The sequence below is a fragment of the Psittacula echo genome, assembly GCF_963264785.1.
Source record: "Psittacula echo genome assembly, chromosome: 1".
NCBI classification, from domain to species: domain Eukaryota; kingdom Metazoa; phylum Chordata; class Aves; order Psittaciformes; family Psittacidae; genus Psittacula; species Psittacula echo.
The window spans coordinates 58,865,836-58,887,716 of record NC_137735.1 but is presented as its reverse complement, the minus strand read 5'-3'; the positions used below and the strand labels follow the sequence as shown (position 1 = coordinate 58,887,716).

General features: G+C 41.6%; 1 protein-coding gene across 1 annotated transcript in view; it reads right to left on the bottom strand.

The window, feature by feature from the left end:
- Positions 1-21,881, bottom strand: part of LOC308218875 (transmembrane protease serine 11E-like) — a gene marked incomplete at both ends in the record, with an annotated part of 42,682 nt that overhangs the window by 3,182 nt on the left and 17,619 nt on the right. The window contains 4 exons of the mRNA XM_080613341.1: positions 428-623; positions 3,725-3,763; positions 14,360-14,523; positions 17,699-17,766. Of these exons, the coding sequence (XP_080469467.1) occupies positions 428-623; positions 3,725-3,763; positions 14,360-14,523; positions 17,699-17,766 (467 nt within the window). The remainder of the gene's footprint in view (positions 1-427; positions 624-3,724; positions 3,764-14,359; positions 14,524-17,698; positions 17,767-21,881) is intronic.

The window sequence follows — 21,881 nt, the reverse complement described above, 5'->3', positions numbered from 1 at the left end:
TGCTTGAAACGAAAAAGAGCTGGAAGTGCATGGCTGAATAGAGGGGTGGGAATGTGAGATTATAACTTGTGGTAGCAGCCTGCAGTGGCAGCAACCTAACTTGAACATGAAGGAGTGCCACATTCAGTGCAACAGGAAGTAAATACTCTGCCATTTCAGTCACATTACCGTCTGTGCACTTTTTTGCTCAATATGCCAAATGACTACTGATTTCCACTCACAATTGCCAGTTCTGCCCAGTCTTTAATTTCTCATTGGAATAGTCAAGTGATGTGTCTGCTTAACCCTGACTTTTCTCTTCTAAGGCAAAAAATTATTTCCCTGGAAAAGAGTTAGGAATATGGTGCAAATTTGGAAAGTCACATAACTTGATACACATAGAATGGGGCACATTCTGCTGCAGATTCTCTCTAAGATGGGAACTTACTCTCTGAAGCAGTGAGCTGCAGATACAAGCCAGGTATTGCTGATGAGTGTTGCACCACAGCGATGAATATTATTGTACTGCAAGCTAGCTTGCCACGGCCAGTCCCCGGTCTCTGCAGAAGACAGTCCGCCAACTATTCGCAATGATGACGATTTTGCCATTGACTTGACTGACCTATTCTGCCGTAACCCACAGACTGTCAAAAGGAGAAAGAGTGTATCAGCTATTCTTCTGTTGAGTAATATGCCTGCCAATGGCTGTGGAAAAAAAGGTAGAGTAACACATCACTTAGGTTCTCTAACACTATTGACATCAACAAGAAAACATACCTTTCACCAGTCCCCCAAATCAGAGACCCTCATGCACAACCCATTCTGTTAGAAGCCTGAATGAACATCTGACTTTTAGAGAGCCATGATGGTCAACCATTCAGGCTTAACTACATGAGCAGCCCAAATCAGAAATCAAAACCATCACCACGCACCCAGGACAATTCCCAAACACAGGGAATTTGTCATTAATGTCCCAGGTAATTTGTCATTAGGATAAAACATGAACAAGGCAAAATCTAAGATAGGAATGATCCAAGCCATGGGTTTTTGCCACACATGCATGCAGATTACGGCAGCAAGATGTCACCCAGAAACAGGCAACTGTGCATTGCACAAATGGCAGTCTGCAAACAGACCTGGAAAGGCACTTCAGGCAAAGAGCATCACGTTAATCCAAGCCAGAGAAGACAAAGGCATGGATACTTCCAGCACAGTGTGCATCCATGTCAAAAAGCATTATCCTCCAAACCCAGACAGAAATTAAAATATGCATGGTTTCAGCCACTAAACTCAGGATATTCAGAAGCAGCTGAAGCTCCCCCATAGCTTTGAGAAATTCCTTGACGGATAGAGCTGCTTCAGCTGTCTTCTCCCATCAAAACAGCATCAAATCCCTCTTACCTGGACCAAGACCCACTAGTTTTCATCCAGGCCCCAATTTCAGCTAGACATTAACAAAGTTGACAGAAAGGACCAATTCATTAAAAAAGAGACAGGGCTAAGAATTATTTGCATAGTGACAACACAATCCAAACCGTTGCACTGCCTGTTTCCTGCAGTGACCCAGAGTGGGACAAAGCAGAAATCAGTAGTACATCTCTAAAGAGCTGTCAGCCCCAGGGCCCTTGAATTCCTCAGAAGTGAAACACTGGAGCCACACACAGTATAATCTCTGCCCCTTCCTGCTAGGATCTGCACAAGGTTATGTTAACAGTACCTCATAGTCAAAAGAAGCAGCGATAACACAGCAGATTGAAAGCTGTTCATAGATTTTGAAGAAAAAAGAAAAAAAAAGTCATGTAATATGGAGAAGTTCATGTGCTCAGTGTAGAGTCTGCCCTGTTCTGAGACATAAAACCACAATGAAGGAAATCGGTGAAATTTGAATCTACTTGTGCAAAACTTACATGTGAAAGGAAAACTGAAGACTGTACAGTAACTCGCAAGACTGTCTTAACTAGCATGTTTCCCTGCAGAAAGCTATTGGTAATTCTTAATTACTGGCCCTAAAACTGCATAATCCTGATAACCATCTGAACAGTCAGTGTTCAAAACACAGGGAAAACTCACAGTTTCATCAGTATCCCAGAACACCAGCACCTAAAACCAACACCAAGTGATGTTACTTAATCTTCCATTACTTGACAGACTGCTGCTAAGGAAATAATCAAACCTCTCAGGGTCAAAAGAAACCCAAATTGTAAGCAAAGATGGCTTTTTATAACAACTGAATCTTCAAACAAGTGAACTTCCTTCTCTGAAAGCCTAAAACCATCTCTAAACCAAACTACCTCAATCTAACCCCTACAGCATTACCTTGAGACCAGTCATATTGCCTTTTATGTCCATAAGGAACAATTTTGTGCTACTAGCCATTCCAAAATCCAAAACATTTTCATTATAATCACTTTCTAATGTAACTTCTTTACATTTCCTTGTGGTCCTTTCTTCCTTCCAAAGCACACTTAAGAAAATGACATATTCCCAATTTCTGAGAGCACAGAGAAGGACAGTATTCCAAAATCTCCTGCCTGTGCCAAATCTTACCACTTCTGGGGCACTTCTCACTTGCAGGCTGCATTAGAGGTCTGCTGCTATCCTTAAAGCATCAATTGAACAACATGCTGGTACATGTGCAGGTGTAAATCTTATCACTTAATTTGTGTATAGGAAAATAACAAGTAGTAAAGTGGACACAAATTGTTATGCTACAGCATCCAAGACAAGCGTATATGAAACAGATTCTTCAGTCACTGCTCCAAGATGCAGTTCTAATACTTTACATCAGGGAGACAGAAGACAAGCCTGTGTAGGCAGGATTAGACTTGATGGAGTGTTCTATTTAAGCACATGTTTTAATCTGCTTATAATAGAGATTGCTTCTAACTGCAATCTGCTCAAATATAACATGCACTCAAATCTGTGATGAGGAGTCTCCTACCTTTAGCATGTTATGGTACACCCTTCAGCTATCTGTTGTGCATGACATTAAGCAGTCGTCTAGCCCAAGCAATTAAATTCCTTTATTTCTTGCAAGTTCTCCTTGCTTACTCAGTTTTACTACATACACCTAGGAGTCATCTGCAATGCCTTAGCTTTCATGCAGAAACATGGCTTAGTGTCTGCATGTCCAAATACACAGTTAATCAGACACAGTGTAAAAGCTTTCGCTGGTTCCAACAGCAACAGGATCAGGCTAGTAAATAAACAAATGTCCTGAACATTACAGTGCTCAGCCCTCACTGGCTAAGTTAGTTCTTTCCTAGATGACCAAGTTTACATTTAAGATGCACTCTCCGCCTTCCACACCAGCACTGCTGGAGACAGAAGCGTGCCATGGTCACAAGCAGGATCTGCATGCCTCCTCTCTGCCCAGCACTGGGGATTTCTATAGAGCCCTCAGCATTTGCACTTTTCTCTCAGAATTGCTGATATTTTTAGCAGAAAGAACATCTCACTACCAAAAAAATGACCAGGGAACTCAGCAGTGGGTCCAGACTTTTTACCCCACCACCAATTTTCAAGCCAGTCATCCCTAGCATCCCAGAAGACACTTTAAGAAAAAGGCCTCCTCGTGACTGAGCAGGATTCCTAAACACATGGCTTATCTGTGTGAAGTACAAGGTCACATTCATTAGACAGAAGGACAAGAAAAGGTTTTTCAGGGTCATGAAAAGTCCTCAGAGACTATTAATGCTAATTAAAACAATCAGAGATTTCCCAGGCTTAAAAAGCCCTCACTTACTGTCATTGAAGAGGGCTTCTGCTCTTTTTGTCTCCATATCTGAAACAAACAAACAGTCAGGGTAAGGCCAGGACAGCACAGACAAGGTTTCTCATCTGCGTGGTCATCCCCCCAACAGCTGTGTGAGTGCAGGGCAACACAGGATGTACAGCTGAGGGAGACTGTCTAGAGAAACCAGTGGAGCTCTCAAGTGGTCACATTCTTGCGCTGGCTGTTGCACTCCTCTCTGCAGTGCTGCTTGCTGTTCTCCAGCCAGCCAGCAATCTCTGAGGAACAGGCACAGGGTCTCCCCCGTCCTGCTGGGCCCTGATGTTTCTGGAGGGTAGTACAGACAAAACAAGTCCTGTTTTACTCAAGATCTACAATTTTGCTGGGGGGAAGTTTTTACAGTGGAAAGTTTTGAAGTTCCTTTTTTGTAGAAAATCAGTTGGCCATATTTTACATCAGAGTGAGGGCCAGTAACTATCTACTAAATAGATAGTTAATAGCATGGCAGAGCAGGTTCTAGCAATACATTCTCTTTTAATATGCATGTTGCATGTTTATGGACCATACAGTATGATCATGCTGACAGGAACAATTATTGGCTCAAATGTCCGCTTCTTCCAGAATGCTCTTTTCCTATAGCTACCATTTTAATTGCCAGCAGTCAAAACAAGTAAAAAATAAAACCACACTTTTAAATTACACAGTGATTCTTGAACAGCATTCACATCTTCACGTTTTGCAGCTGGATAACCTTTCGTGGCAGATTCCTGTCCTTATCCACTCACTTCATTTCCCTGTTCTCTTTGCAGCTACACAGCATAATATTCTAGTTTTGATCCAAAACAACACCAAGCCAGGAGGAGTCTCCTTTGAATGCAAAGGGCTCTAGCTCATACTTGTCGCCTGTTGTGCTTGTAACACTTGTGTTTTTCTTGTGGGCTTGACGCTCTTCCTGGTATGCAGAGTGAGCTGCATGTTTGCAGTCCACCATTACCCGAGGTGTACCCATTCATTCCTTAATGTGACATTAAGCAGATTATGATAGAAGAAGGAAACAAACAGAACTCTGGTGCATGTACAGCTTGACTGCAGGGAATGTTACAGAGCAAAGGCAGGGCTAGGAATGCCATACATGCATGCCTCTGCTGCTTTATTTTGTAAGAATAGGAGATGAGTTATAATTGGACATTTATATAGCAAGTCTTATTCATTATAAACAGGAACTTTTCACATAACAAAGATAAATAAGTTTTTCTGGTGGGCAAGCAACAACTTGCAATGTTCCCTTCCAGTCAAAATGCTCACTGTTACTTCCTCAATTCCTATAAAAGAAGGAGGAAAACCTTCAAGTACAGATGCTTTTGCATTTCAGGAATGTCAGTTGTATGCTGGAATTTGCATGGATAATATGGTTGGTTGTTGCCAAGATCCCTTACCCCAAAATGTCCTAACACCAGATGGTAAAAGCTAGGCCAGCAGAGGGATTCAGTGGTGGCGTGAAACATTACTGTTTGATAAGTTACAGAGCGAGGGAGAAAAAGGGATGCTGAGCTGTGCTAAGGATTTGTCCTCTTCATCTGTATATTTATAATGGCAAGAAGTGCTTTGAAAAAAATGGCCCTGCTTATTTCAACTATGATGAGCATTCAGTCTTTTCCTAGAAATTCATACATGCTTCAGAACTAGCTCATCATTTGAGTCACTCTAATATTTTATAGCTGGAAACTGGTAAGAAACCAACAAAGAGCACCTTTTTCCTTCAAGAGCAATATCAATAATAATGTTTTTTAGTTTCTCTCTGGGTGGAGAGACATTTACCTCATAACGCCTAATTATAAAGCCTGCAGTCAATTATTAGCACTTACATTATGTTGCAAAGCTCATCGAGAAGACAAAAGGAGCAACCAGCTTGTTCAAGTGCAGTGCCGGAAGCAATTCAGTTGGCATGTTCTCGCTGCACTGAGTTTGCTGTGAGTCATGCAGCTCTTCTGCAAGGCACCTGTCTATATCTCTATTTGCCTTTTTATGAGGCACCTAGGAAAAAGTACAAACCTCATGTAGGCAATATTTTACCCATTGCTTCCAGCTGCACTGACTTGGAATTGGAGAAACACGTCTCACGTACACATACTGCAAGTCTTACATAGCATGCACAGCTTTGAATTTTTAGCGTATTTTACAATATATCATGACTATGCAGCCAGTGTGCTCTCCCACCTACCCACTGCTGAAGGAAAAAGGGCAGTGACACCTGTCAATAAATGCAATGCTGTATTCATCATGGTAGGGGCACCACTTTGTTTTAAAGACCTGCCCTGACCATGTATCCCACACCGGGAGCTGGAACGAAGTAGCAAAGAAAACACCACAGCAATGTAGAGAACCACAAAGTAAAGGGAGTTGTTAAGAGGTGAAAGCAGGCCTGTTTGGTGACAGGCCTAGAAATCCACCATGCAGATCAGGACAAGTGAAATTAAGGGCGTAATACCCAGGACTCAAAACCAAGATCCCAAACCCAGAGCACGCATGTGTGCTTGGAAACATGAACTAACTGACACTATTTTGAGTGAGCAGAGCCCACAATACATAGAATCATAGAATCACAGAATAGTTAGGGTTGGAAAGGACCTTAAGAGGTCCATCTAGTTCCAACCCCCCTGCAATGGGCAGGGACACCTCACACTAAACCATGTCACCCAAGGCCTCATCCAACCTGGCCTTGAACACCGCCAGGGATGGAGCATTCACGACCTCCCTGGACAACCCATTCCAGTGCCTCACTACCCTAACAGTAAAGAATTTCTTCCTTATATCCAATCTAAACTTCCCCTGTTTAAGTTTTAACCTGTTACCCCTTGTCCTGTCACTACAGTCCCTGATGAATAGTCCATCCCCAGCATCCTTGTAGGCCCCCTTCAGATACTGGAAGGCTGCTATGAGGTCTCCACGCAGCCTTCTCTTCTCCAGGCTGAACAGCCCCAACTTTCTCAGCCTCTCTTCATAGGGGAGGTGCTCCAGTCCCCTGATCATCCTCATGGCCCTCCTCTGGACTTGTTTCAACAGTTCCATGTCCTTTTTATGTTGAGGACACCAGAACTGTACACAATACTCCAAGTGAGGTCTCATGAGAGCAGAGTAGAGGAGCAGGATCACCTCCTTAGAATCATAGAATCAGCTATGTTGGAAAAGACCTTTAAGGTCATCAAGTCCCGCCGTTACTCCAGGACTGCCAAGACCACCACTGAACAATGTCATTGAGGGCTTCATCTACACTGTTTTTGAGCACTTCCAGTGGTGACGCCACCACTTCCCTGGGCAGCCAATGCCTGACCACCCATTTGGTGAAGAATTTGTTCCTAATCTCCAGTCTAAACCTGTCTTGGCACAGCTTGAGGCTGTTTCCTCTTCTTCTGTCACTTGTTACTTGGGAGACAGATCCCTACCTCACTACAACCTCCTTTAAGGTAGTTGTAGAGAGCAATAAGGTCCCCCTGAGCCTTCTCTTCTCCAGACAGAACACCTCCAGTTCCCTCAGCCATTCCTCATCACACTTGTGCTCCAGACCCTTCATCAGCACCACTGCCCTTCTCTGGACCCGCTCCAGCACCTCAGTGTCTCTCTTGTAGGGAGGGACCCAGAACTGAACACAGGATTCAAGTAATGAATATAACTTTGTCACAGGAGATCCCATGAAAAGCAGGAGTGCTTTGGGTTATACAATACTGCTGAAGATCAGGTTGCTCACTGGCTTGCCTTCGTTTGTTACTACCTTGACGTTTTGGCCTGGTCAACAGCACAGCTGCTCACAGAATGCCAGCCAACATGTTGCAAGCCCTGCCTTGAAGCAATCACTTGTAAGGCACGAGAGGCAATTTTGCTGCCCTGCTCATCTAGTAGTTGCCCTAGTTGTACGCACTGCCAAGAAAAAGCATCAATTATTAACAATTAAAGTGTCATATCTTGTCCCAGCCACATACAGCTGCAAATACAGTTGTTGTGCTGCATTTAGGAAAACAGTGTTCAAGCTTCCACTGTAAACAAGAACAAGTTCAACTTGAACATGCACTGCCTATCTGTAGAATGGAACTTGCTATTAAATTGAAGCTTGCCTAACTTAAAAGAGAAAACTAATGTTTAAATTAAAATCACAGCAATCTATGGAAATGTGACTTAGGGATTTCATCTTTCAGAAGAGGGCTCTCTTCTCCAACCGGACAATTTTGTTAATACAGTTATTTTTCATATTTAGTAAACAGAATAACCTTAAAAACACTTAAATTGTTGGTCTTAGTTTCCAACTAATGAGAATAGTGACTTGCAGTTACTACTTAAGATTAATAATGTATCAGGAAATAACTTTTTTTTTTTTACTCTTCAACATATGTGTTTTAGCAAACATAGAAAAAAAAACGGGAGGAAGCAAGAGCAGGAAAGCATCTTTATTTTGGGAATTGTTTGTATGCAGCAGCAAGTTAAGGTCAGGATTTCTAAGGGAGTCAAGTGCCCAAAGCCCATGGATCTATTTGGTGACCATCTAAATAATTGCATTTCAGAGTTAACTGCAGTGTGAACACTTCTTTCTCAGGGATTCAGGGATTTCTACAGAAAAACACTTTCTCACTTTGCCACATCTCTAAATAATATCAATGCCACTGCATCAGAAGGATTAATCTTGTGGCCACTGACTCATTTCATTTTAGTCACAGAGATCAGTGTTTATATTAAAAGGAAAATAATAGGCAGAACTCAGTGACATGAATGGACCAGACATTATACTGATGTAGTTGTAGCAAGGCAAGAAAATGCATTATTAGGGGTATTATGCACTTTCAGTGTGGAAAGGTCTAGAGATGGCTCTAAAATGAAAGATGAGAAATCCATTTTAAAAATCTGACACAGCTTTACCCAATTACATAATTTTTCACAGATGTTGATTCTCACAAGAAACTTGATTTTCTTTAAAGGTTTCCACCTGTGATTTGCTATGTGTCATATTATAACTGCTAGCTTCAAAGACAAACTACATGTTCTATCCTCTATTATCAAGTTCCCACATTTTGCTTGTGTAAGTTGGTTTTTTGCACAGAGAAGGCAAGGTATAGATTATCTAAAATGGGGTATGAAGGGAGAAAAGGTTTGTAAAGAAAAAAAGTAAGAAAAAGTGCCTGCTTCAGTACTAACACCACATTTTTGTACATGCATTATTTAAAGCACAGCTTTGTGAAATGCACCAGGGAGCAGAGGAAGCATTTTCTTTGTCACATTTTAATAACAACTTCCTCGAGAAGAGAGATCTCAGATAACAAAGATCTCAGTTGCATCAGAAACAGGGGGCTCACCTGGTTGACTGTTAGCGAGGGTAACAACAGTGCATGCAGGTGAAAAAAGGATTACTGGCAAGTTTGAGTAGGTCCCCAACCTAGACAGCTGAGAGGAATGTCAACAGAGTGCATCTGTCCTGCAGTGCAGACAGAGGTGGGGATAATAGCTCTAGTCTAATAATCTAAATTACATTAAAGACCATGAAGGCCCAAGGTTTTGGGATGAAAAGGGAATAGGAGCAGTGACCAGCAGATTCAGTCATGTTCCAAAAATTGTACTCAAAAGGAAATGCAGGAGTTTCTTGAAAGATGGCAAAACATGAGCTTTGGGCTCAGCAGGAAAGTCATGCTTTTGCGTGGTTACATAGCGCATATGACTGTCACATAGGTTAACCCCAGCAGGCGAGTACCAAGCAGCTGCTTGCTCATCCTCTTCCACTGCTGGTGGGATGGGGAGGAGAACTGGAAAAAAGGAAGTAAAACCTATGGGTTGAGGCAGTGTTTGATAGTTGAAATTAAATAACATAAAATAATAGTAATTAAAAGAGAGACAACAAAAAGAGAGAGGGAAATAAACCCCAAGAAACACAAGTGATACATGATACAATTGCTCACCACCCACTGACCAATGCCCATCCCATCCCTGAGCACCAATCAGTGGCTCCTGTCAAGCCCCCTTCCCGAGTTTGTACAGTGAGCATGGTATGGAATATCCCTCTGGCTTGTTCAGGGCAGGTGTCCTGGCTTCTCGTGCACCTGCTCACTGGCAGATCATGGGAAGCTGGAAAGTCCTTGACTTTAAGCACTACTCAGCACCAACTAAACATCTGTGTGTTATCAACATTGTTCTCATACTACAGCCAAAATATAGCACTGCACTACTAGGAATATTTAGTCTACCCCAGCCAAAACCAGGACAACAGCCTAAAATGTCTCCCCACTAACCTTCCAATACTCTTGCCACTCTCTCAACAGGAATTGCCTCCCTAGAGTTATGCACCCTTGTAGAAGTAGCAAAACATGGCTTAGATACAGGTGATGCAATTCTCATTTCTTCAACAACAGAGAGTAACCTGGTGAAGACAAGACAAAGACCTTGTACCTCTAATTGTCTCTGTCACCCAGTCCTTCCCTCCCTACTTATGTCCACTGCTGGACCTGTCCTCACATCCACAACCCCCTCTGCCGTCAACTACATCTTACTGCTGTCCATGAGGACAGAGGTCCACACCTAGCAGCATACTTACAACTCCTCTCTCTGGACATCCTGCAGCCCAAGGAGGGATCTGCATGACCCTGAACCAGGTCTGTAGTGTGTATCCAAGCTAATACAGTTTTTAGCATTATCTTTCTTCCTGACCTACACCCATGCCCCAGCTGTAATCAAGGTCTCACTACAGTAGGGGCAGCCTAAATCACTTGCAAGCTCTGCAGGCAACGCAGAGGAAGGGAAAATCAAGAATTGTTTAATGGAGGAAATCAATTAAATCAACATATCTGGGTCATATTAATCAGACCAGGATGATTTCCTGCTCAATTCCTTCATCAGAAGCATGTCCTTGAAAAATATTAATTTAAAAATACATTTCAATCAGCCTCTCTAGACTGTTGCAAACATGAAAAGAACCACCTTGTGCAAAACTAATGCCATCGAAGTGGAGAAATGTCAGATCTCCACTGTATTTCCCAATGCACAGGTGCATGTCTTGCTTCATTCCCCCAAGCTGCTCTTGTGGCTGGTAAAGTACAAAAAAACAGACTGCTACGTACATTATTTGAAATGAAACATTCCTCAGTCATCCAGGTCAGACACTCATTGGCATGTCTCCCACAGAATACTCAATAAAGAAGAATCTGTCTCCTAGGTTCTGTACTTTGCAAGAAGCTTTAGCAAGCCCCAGATTACAGATAAATAGAGATAGTAGCAGTTGACTTGTTGATCAAAACCAATTCATGACTCGTTCATAGTCAAAAGCCTTGGCTGTGCAACAGGTGGGAATACTTCCTGCTTGCTTTGAACAGTGCCAGTGATCTCGGAAGCAGTCTCTTTCTGGTGTCAGAAGTACATTCCCAATAACATTTTGGGAGACTTCCAACCTAGCTGGCAAAGGGAAACAGTCTGGCAAGCCGCTCTATGCTTTGCTTAATAGGGATCCAGGCTGTGAGATGACTCTCCTCCTAACCAGGAAACCCCCAGGTAAAAAAGAAATCAGCCTTGTAGGAGGTCTCTTTGGTGCCAGAACTATACACAGGACAAACTGCAAGACCTTCTTTCAATGCCCGTGGAAGAGCAAGTCCTAACATGGGTGTTTCCAAGTGACCCATGTTTGATACATCATTTTGCTGGCCCTTGCACTGCTGTCTAGAAAAGATAGCACTTGGTTTGCTTGATTCTCCACTGAAAATATTTGGGCTTCCAATGGGGTTTGTACACAAGTGCAGAGATCACCTCCTATTTTCTATCAAAGCTAGAGTGGAGGTCTGGAGATACCACTGTCCTTGACCAGGGAACTATGAAGTCTACCTACAGAAAACAGGGATTTCAGTAATAACATATCTGAAGACATCCCAATACAAATATATTTTTGCAGCCCTATATAAAGAACATATACTTTTTTGTGGTGATACAAATCAGAGACTATTATTCTGGTTTCATTCTGCACACTTACTATTTTTTCACTTCACATCTGTACGATCAAGCTTTTCTCTCTTTTTGAAAAGACAAAACAAAACAACTAATAAAACATTGCCAGTTTAGATTTTATCCCCTCTTTATTCCCAATCCTCAGGAATGAAGCAGCAAAGCAAGTTGTACCCCTGATCTGGCAGACTACTTTGTACTACTGCCCTGAACTGCAGCTGAAGATCCCCAGTGTTACACCCAATTTGCAGGAGTTTGTTGGAGCTTATCGTCAAAGCAAATACTTTTGAGTGAAGTGCAAGTTGAGACATAGTGTTGAACAACAAGATGATTAGATCCAGGAGGAAGACTTAGGGAGGTTCTCCTTATCAGACCCTCCTAATACATGTAAATAAGTGCCTGACCTGGATTTGTTCAACTAGTTAGCTATGTTTAGCTAAACTAAGCTATATCATGGCGCCTAAATTAGAACTTTTTGATAAGGTGATTACAATGAAAATGTTAATTATTTTTTACAGGCCATTATGAAAATGTTCTGAGATTGCCTCAAGATAATTAAGGATTCCAGTTGAAAGAAATATCAAAACCACAATGAAACAAGATGTAGAAACGTGTTGCAGAACATGGAAAAATCTAGGCCTTCTTAGGTTTCCTTGGCTTAAATACTAATGCTGGAAAGGACATTTCAGAAGGGGAGAGAGAAGTGGGAAATGCAAAACCTAAATCCTTATCTGAACTTCCAGGATCTGTTGAAAATTGTCACTTCTCTCAGGTGTGAGGAAGAAGATGAGCTTTATGAATTGAGACCTGCATCTCTTCTAAAAGCACCAGAGTGCTCTGTTCTATGCCCTTCACTTGAGTCAACCTGGTTTTCTTAAACAGCAGCCTCAACAGGAGCTTGCCTAAGCCTCATAGCACTGCTGAAATCCCATTAGCAAAGAAATATCCAAATGGAATCTTTTATTGTTGTCTCCTAGAAATGTCAAGGTATTGTTTATGTTCCTTCGTGTCACGTGTATCCATTGCACAATGCTAGTCCTGTAGTGAGTAGTAGACCTGTGTAGTCAGTGTTTTATGGCTAGGCTGGGAGAGCCAAGAAAAGCAACACCAAGTTTATCAGACAAGTTTATCAAAGTAAGACAGAGATGCCATCTTCTACCTAGACCAAATATTTAATGAAAACATTGTGATTCAATTATGTCAGCTAATTTTTCTAACTAGCAACTAGTCCATTACTGCAACAGCCCTGATGCAGTTCAGGGTCAACTAAAACAGAGTTTTGAGTCAATTCCCACTCAAATAAGAGCAGCTAATCAGGCAGCTCAATGAGAAGATCACAGTCTTTTTCTAACAAGCTTTATTTTACTCCTCCCAATTTTATCCTTTCTGAAGCTTCGAAATTCACTAAATCATGACCAGACTGCTTTTAAAACAAACAAAAAAAAAAAAAAAAAAAAAAACCAAAACAAAACAAATGGAAATCCCCAAAAAAACTCAAACCTGTTTGAATCTCTCTAGCTAATGTCCATACACTACCTGAGAGAAACTACACATGCACTTTGCTGAACTGGAACTATGGGCATAAAACAACACTGCAAAGAAATGGTGATTCTTTGCCAAAAGGGGCATCACCAATCATCCTGAGGCATTCCCATGGTGGCCCATCAGGAAACAACGTGTGTGTGACAGCTTATATCCGAGTTCCACTGCATTGCTGCAATGCCATGTGCCCAGTGCAAGCACTAACAGAGAGAACAAAGGGTTGCTCCTGATCATCTCTGAGTGACAGAAAATCTGCATCCATCCAGCATGGAATCTGGCCCAGGCTTCTTGTTCTTCCACACAGCCCTCTGGCTTCTACAAGATCTCTGCCTGTTTAAGTACCCACCTATGTGCTGCATTGTCACCCTTGTGATTAGGACTAAGCGTAAGGTCTGCAAAAACAAATTGAGCTAGTATCTGTCTCTTCCTTTCAACTAGCGCTCTTGAAAAGTCTGACACCCAGAAAAAGACATTGACTATATATAACTGAAGCCAAATCAGAGACAAGAGTTTAAGCTCGCATGAAAGTTCTCTAACAGATCAGATGTGTAGAAGAGGAGAGAAACTGGCCTTTCAGTGCTTGGTATTTCACTAAATCAAAAAGAGAGTGCTGTTGATTTTCACCTCCTGCAGATGCCAGTCTGGTTTCCAAAGAAGGTGCTAGATCCCCAGCCAAGAAGTCACAGAGGTAATAAGATTTTCCCTTTCTTTCCCTGTCCCCGGGGAATTTGCAATGACTTTGATCTTCCCACCAAATATTATTTTTTCAGTGCATTGTGTGTTTCCTCACTGTCATCCAAGCATAGCTTCTGCATTTTCAGGCTCCTCAGAGAAGCAAAGACCTAGGGAGCATGTTTATGTTGCTATGTACTGAAGCACCATGGTGAGGCTCCTACTCTTTGCCCTGATAGTAGCATAAGGTTTACACTGCAATTTGGAGAGAGGCTAAGACTGTACTGTGAGGCCACAAAGCAGCAGCTCCTGTTTATCTATATTTAAGACATAATTAAAATACTTAGGTGGGGTTTATATATTGCCACTGTCATTCAGACTCAGTAACAGCCACCAACAGAAGGGAAAAATCAAGTCCCATCAATCAGAACAGGGCAAGAACTACCTTCAAGAGAAATGCAATATACTTACTTGAGATGGTAGAAGATCTGACATTTATCCGCAGAGGCCCTGTGTATTTTTTCATGCCCCTCCGTAAGATCCTCTCAACTTTTTCTCGCAGTGCTTCTCTAGAATCCGTGGATGAGAACCAGAATGTGAGCAAAGCCTCTGCCATGACACCATCAGCATCTGGGCTACAAACCAACGAAACAGTCGGGTTACCCTCAGCATATTTCTGCATTTCTTAGTTTTTATCTTAGTTCTCCTAGGAATGGCAGTGTAACATAAAGGGTTAGATACATTTTTGTACATTTTTTGAGAGAAAGAATTGACAAAAGGAATCCGAGCAAATGCTGGATGGTCAGATGTGTCTTAGGATAGAAGAAGGCCAGATACCTTCTGTGAGAAAATGGACAGACCAACGTTATAATGAAGTCTAAAAAGCAGTCACTGACTATATGCTTGGGAGAGAATGCAGGAGAGAATGAACTCGTTTGATTGCAATTATAATCTAGATAAACAGCACTTCAGAAACAACAAGTAGATGGTTAATGGTATCTACACAGACCTTTCCAGGGCTTTGTACATACACAGGAGAAACATCCCCCATCACCACCAAAAAGGTATTTGAGCAAAGGGGGAGATACCACACAACCCAATCCCACCACTGCAACCTCTTGGGAGAATATGACTAATAGCCTCACATTATACAACAATAAATAAAACTCAGCAGCTCATTTGGACTGCTTATGATAGTCCAAGAGATGGACGCACAGTTCCACAGTTCCAATGTAAGATCAGATGAAAGATAAGGAAGAAAAAAAATCTTCTAACAGACTGCATTCACCTGGCAGCAGTATTTATTTTTCCTTAAAGCATCAGATACTTCAAGAGACTGAATGCCAGACTACAAAGCGTCTAATCTAGTGTAATAAATCTTGCTGTGTTCTTATAGATGGCTTATCCTTGGTCATTACACAGGGAAGATAAGAGTGTGCACCGAGAGCCTTCTCTCCTGTGTTTTCTTCTACCTGAGCCAAGAAGCAATGACACAACAGGTGGAATTTACAGTTACTTCATACAGGGGGCGAACTAAAAGCTGGGTGCTCTGTCTGAAGCATCATTCAGATAGGAAAGGAAACGGATAAGATCTTCCAGTTATACCTCACTATCTTGATAAGTTGTATATAAAGGAAACATAAGAGAATTAAAAATACAATGCAAGTAGCTTATACAGAAGTCACACACTCAGGCCACAATCTTCAACAGGAGCATGCACAAAAATGAAAAAGACATTCCTGATATTGCCAGTGAAGGGCAAATAAAAGGCCATGAGCACACCAACGCATGCTAAGTGTTCAGTAGCTGAGTAGAAGGATATGTTCCTTGCCTCAAGGATCTTATAATTGAGACTGAGTAGCTATACATGAACTTTCCAACAGGCTGTGTTTGCCCTTTGTGCCAACTTCAGTGTGACTGCCACTCCATTTATTTTCCAGATATTATCTGATCCAACTGTGGGTGTTGCTCTGCATTTCTGAGGTGTTCCCTTGCCTCTCCCCCCACTCCTCTTCCTGTGCTGTGCCACACTGGAATTACCATATCAACTCTTGCAAGCACACCACACCTCTTGAAACCCTCAGGTAAGTACAGCCTGCCTTGAATCACTCACTGTATAGCAAAGGTCGAGAGCCAAATGCACCTTGTCAAGATTTGTTTTATCTTTCTCAGTGGGCATTATTAATAATGCATTGCTTATACTGAGCTAAAAAATATGCATGGTACTTTCCAAACAAACTCACAGCTGTGACTCTGCTTAAAAGAACTTGCAGTTTGAGCAAGGCATAAAGCTTGCATATTTAAAAAAGCAAACAAGCTTTGGTGCATACACGTCTTGCATCCATCACAGCAAACATCACAGCAAATAGCTGAACTGTCCTTGGGAACAAGGAGTAGTGAAAAAATATTACTTCTCCCTGCAGATTTGCCTCTGAGATAATTAAATCACCTTGTATACGCTTACAGCACTCTGGTCAGTATAAATAAAAGTTTCCTAAAGCTACATTCATATAATGACTTGTGTGGAACTGGAGATTAAGCTAAGGGAGAGCGCAAGGCATGATGTCACAAACCACAGAAGAACAAAGAGAAATACATTCACAAGAATAAGATCTTGATGCTGCTATTATTGGTCTTGCAGCTTTGGTGCATGATTATTAAGACATTCAAGTTTTACTTGCAAAGCAATGGGCACTGTCACTCAGGAACAAGACCTGAGTATTACAATAGGCAGTTCTATAAAAAGGTCATTTTCAACAATCAATAGTGATAAAAAAAAAAAAAAAAAAAAACAAATCAAACATTAAGTATTATTGGCATATGAACAGACAATAAAAGAGAGAAAAAAATCCCATTGCTCAATGATAATCCCAACCACAGGTCTGAACCCTTCATCTCAGGGACAGCAGACCTGGAAGATACAGAGCGGGGTGACAAAGTGACAAAGAACAAGTTCCTGCAAAGAATGGCTGAGCAGGCGGGGACTTTCAACTGGGGGAAGTTAAATAAATAAGGAGAGTAGAGCTCATGTGATACAAGAGAGAAAACGGATATGATGGGAGTGTCCGATACCACTAATTGCATGGAGAGGAGGGATAGAGATAAGCTCTTCAACACCTCTTCTAGCACAAGAACGAGGGGTCACTGAATGATCCAGAGAAAGTGGCACTTCACAAGTAACTCTTCCTAAAGGACTGATGCACATGAATTTTAAGAGTCCAGGAGAGACTGAACAAATCTTTGGAAAATAACCCCAGCAGTTACCGCTAAACAAACCACAACAGCTTCAGGAACTCCCAAGTGGTAAATATCTGAAGGTAGGAAGCTTACCAAAAGGCAGTTATACATATCTGTTGTGCTGCTACTGTTCTCTAGGCACCTACTCATGCCCTTTCTCAGAGATGCAACAGCGACAAGTGGGACCTTCTGAACAAGCACACCTATGCTTGAGTTTTATGTGACAAGCCCAGCACAGTAGCAATGCTAGGAGTAAAATAACATCTGCATTATAGTGAAGGAAATAGTTTTGAAAATGCTTTTTCTTTTTAGATAGCTCAAGTTATACCTGCTTTATTAGCTATAGCTTGCTCAAGATCTGGACATGAACTTGTATATTATTTGGAGTAACTGAAGTTTATCTTCTCCATCAAGATACAAAGGAGAACATGGCTCAGAATAAGAATATGTTCAATTGGGGATTATGCTCTGGTCTTACATAAAATACACTTTATTGAATCAGATCAAATGGCTCTGTAGCAGGGCACATTTCAGTTTATCTCAGCTGCATGCATTTGTTATAATCTCACATACCTCACTCTGATTAAGCGTGAACGGATGTATTTTTTCCTTAAAATGGAATTGTAAAATGTCTTGTCGATCTGTTGAGAAAAGAAAAATATAAGATAACAAGTCTGTTCATCAGGGACTGCAGTGATAGGACAAGGGGTAGTGGACTCAAACTAAAACAGGGGAAGTTCAGGTTAGATGTAAGGGAGAAGTTCTTTACTGTCAGGGTGGTTAGGCACTGGAACAGGCTGCCCAAGGAAGTTGTGAATGCTTCATCCCTGGCAGTGTTCAAGGCCAGGTTGGACAGAACCTTGGGTGACATGGTTTAGTGGAGGGCGTCCCTACCATGGCAGGGGGTTGGAACTAGATAATCTTAAGCTCCTTTCCAACCCAAACCATTCTATGATTCTAACAAAAATGGAGGGAAACTAGCCTATTGCTGGAAGGAGCATTGAGAAAGCAGCTTTCAGTTACAAATTCATAGTTTACAGAGTCAAAGTAACACAATCCAGGCCAGCCTGTAGTTACATTTGCCACAGACTTTTCCTAATTGTCTCCCATTTGTCCTAAGGCACATCATAAAAAGTTAACTCATTTTTCTAAATACCCTATTACTACATCAGTGTGCTAATATAGTGCAGTCCCATCCAGTCCCAGGCATAATGAGGGATATTTAAACATCCTTGAAACACACTACTGCAATCTCTCAAAGCACAGCCTCCTAAAGATGGCCTACCAAAAGGCTACAGCGTGCTGTGCTCGGCCCTGAGCCTCTCTTGTTGGGGTCCTTTCTGATATAGCACTTATCCTTAGTCCTAGAGAAGTCTATAGCAAAAACACCAGTGATCTTCCCCTGTGATTTGCCACATGCTGGAGGGATTGGCAAGCAATTCTCATCAGAAATCTAGGACTCATAAGGAATCTATACCCAAATGACATCTTTGCTGGTGCCTGATTAACCACATCCTGCTTTAGCCTGAATGTTATCTCAACATTGCACGATCAGTCTGAGACAGCACAGTGTGATATAACATGGATGAAATTCTGCCAGGAATGGCTCAGGATCACTGAAGTATTGAGAAATAGCAAAGTCACTAGTGAGTTATGCAGTTCCTCCTATCAGCAAGAGCCAGTAAATGGAATGTGTCCTGTAAACATCAAATGCATTACAGGAAAAAAAACCAAACTAGGTACAAATGCTTTACAGAATCATGCAAGTTGTCTTTTTATTTGTAGTTTTTAGCCCATAAAGGCTGATTTAGCCAAGTCTCCAGATTTTTTGTCTTCCAAAGGAAAGAAGAAAGAAAAGCAATGGCTCTCAAACTTACATGTTGTATGTTGAAATCTTTCAGTTACAGAAACAATCACGTAAGCATGAAATCTGGGAGTGATTCCTCCCAAAGAACACAAAGAAAGACCTGTTGGCTGTCAACATGAAGCCTCATGTCATTACACAGTGATACTGAAGCAGAATAATTTCAAGATGAAAACTGCACATTGTTTTAAGGTGGTTTTAAGCATACATTCATGAAGAAAAATAGAAAAGCTCTTAATGGTCATGCATTGAGCTGGTCTTTTATCTCGCTTTTACTGTTACTTATACATTTAGAACAGACAAACTTCTATGGGAATATATATCGACTGCAACAAGCTACTGTAAATATGCAGAATGCACTTTATGCAGCCTGTTCCAACACCACCCCCCCTTGGTTATTGGAAGTATTTGCCCTTAGACAGAAAGTTATTTTTATGTTATTTTTAATGATAACATCTGCTTATTGTTTTGTGCACAGTGTTAACTACTTCACTGATGAGTGTGTAAGCAGAAGCATGCAGTTAAGCAGCACTGCCAGCTTCATGTCATGCAATGGCATGTGCTATCTTTGGCTGCACTGCCACTAAGAACTTCTGAGATCTCTGGGACAGGGACTTGTTTGCTGAGTGCTTTGCAAACAAAAGAGCCTTGAGGTAGGCTGAGGAACACCTCAACCTTTTATATTGCTAAAAAGTAAAGCAAAAGCAGGCTGACTTTAAGGATTTCAATTGAAGAAGGCAAGAATTCACAATCCCTTGCAAAGGGAGAGTTAACCCTTTATCTCCTCCTGGCAGTTGTGTTTTCAAGATACCTGTACTGTCTCATCTCAGAGATTGCAAGTGTTTTTACTAGAGTTTCCATTGCATTTCTGCAGCAGACACGGGGATCCTTACTTCTGCCAGCCATTCCCTTATATATCTTTGCTATAGCCTGAGCTATGCGATTGTCTATCTTACCAAGAAAGACATGCTAGCCAAACATCTGCACCGTGGCCCCTATCTCTCACCTGCTGATGAATGTTTGAAAGATGTGAATCTGTCGCAAATCTCCACTTCCCTTCAATGATGATTTGGGTAACTGAATTAACAACAGTAATCTTTATATTCATCCAGATTTTATGTAAAAGCTGTAACAAGATGCCTTCAGATAATAACTTTAAAAGATTAATGTTCAGTCTCATGTTTTTACTGTTCATCTTCTGGTAAAGCCTTTAACACCTATATCAAAGAGTATATATCTCTCCAGCCTGTTTATAGCTTTCTTTTCAGCTTGAGCCACAACCCTGGAAGCAAAGGCAACTAGAACTTTGTCCAATAACAAGGTGGGACCCGGACCTGCCTGGAAGAAGCATCTACACTCATTTTAAGTACTTTGCTTTGATTACAACCACTCATAAGTGACGCTGTCATGACCAGATCCCTCAAATTCACCACTGATTAATTGTATCTCACTTGTTTTCCTGTCCCTTGTCTACAGACTGCTCAGTGGTGACAGTTCCTGCTGCAGGCAATGTATATAAGCATTCATAACCAAGCAGCAAGTCCCACTCTTCTCAAGTGAGCAGCATTTTCCTGACAGCCTTTATTTTAGCATTTGTTCAACAAGATTTTCTTTAAGTTAACTTTTGCTGGCTAGTTTAGCTTAATGCCATCTGGTATTTCCTCAGTGTAATTTCAAGCCCTCTATAATTTCAACAAAACTTCTCTGCATGCAGTATAATTTGCTAAGACAAACTGGACCTCATTCCTGAGCACTGGTCCATCTATGTCAATGCAGGAACTAATAGTGGCTAGCACCAAAGATGCAACAAGAGGGCAAAATATTCCCACCTGTACAAACACAGCCACAAAGGAAATTCTGCCTTGTTCCTTGCAGCTGGAAGTTTCTTTACACCTTGATGAATAGGACCTGTTTTGCTATTTGATCTTGAATAACTCTGGATCGCAAGCAACCTACTAAAATCCTCACAGTTTCAGAGTCATCCAGTATGCCCTGCTTCCCAAGAACCCCAAAAAAACCCAATCTCTGGAAGTAGGTCACATAGTCTGGAACTGACCCAGCAAGATTGGCTGTGTCAGCCCTTGCTTTCTCCCAGCACACACTGCACACAGGGTAACAGGATTTATTTTTGATAGAGCTAGTAAATAAATCCAGTATAAAACTTTTTGGTAAATCTCTTAAATTGGCAGAACTTTCCTCTGGAACATTTGCTGAACCCCCTGAATTACTTGTGTGATATTCAGAAGTGTTCAGTAGGTTTCATACAATCACAGACTGGTTTGTATTAGAAGGCACCTTAAAGCTCATCCAGTCCCAACCCCCCTGCCACGGGCAGGGGCACCTTCCACTAGACCAGGTTGCTCAAAGCCCTGTCCAATCTGGCCTTGAACACTGCCGGGGATGGGGAAGCCACAGCTTCTCTGGGCAGCCTGTTCCAGTGTCTCACAGTAAAGAATTTCTTCCTAATGTCTAATTTGGGAGCACAAATGCTCTTTTTGCCCAGTGCTATTGCCCTTTTGCCTGCTGCAAGTTAAATGTTTAACTCTTCAACAGTAATCTTCATAATACGTTTTTCCTCTTGCTTCATTAGCTCTTTAGGATGTAAAACCTATTAATAGTGATTTGTAAAGCCTATTATTGGAGATTTTTAAAGCTTTCTGACCAAAAATACTAATTGGAACATACTACCTGCTAATTCTGTACCTAGCACCCAACTTGCTGGCCATTTTGCATCCAATTTACAGCTCCACCCAGAGCTGACCAAAATGCAAAATCGAGTAGCAGCTCCCTCTAGAACTGGATATAACTTCTGCCAGGTTTCAGCTGAGGGAGAGAGAGCAAGAGGAGAAAGACAGACAGGGACACCAAACCCTGAAGCTAGCGCTGTCCCAA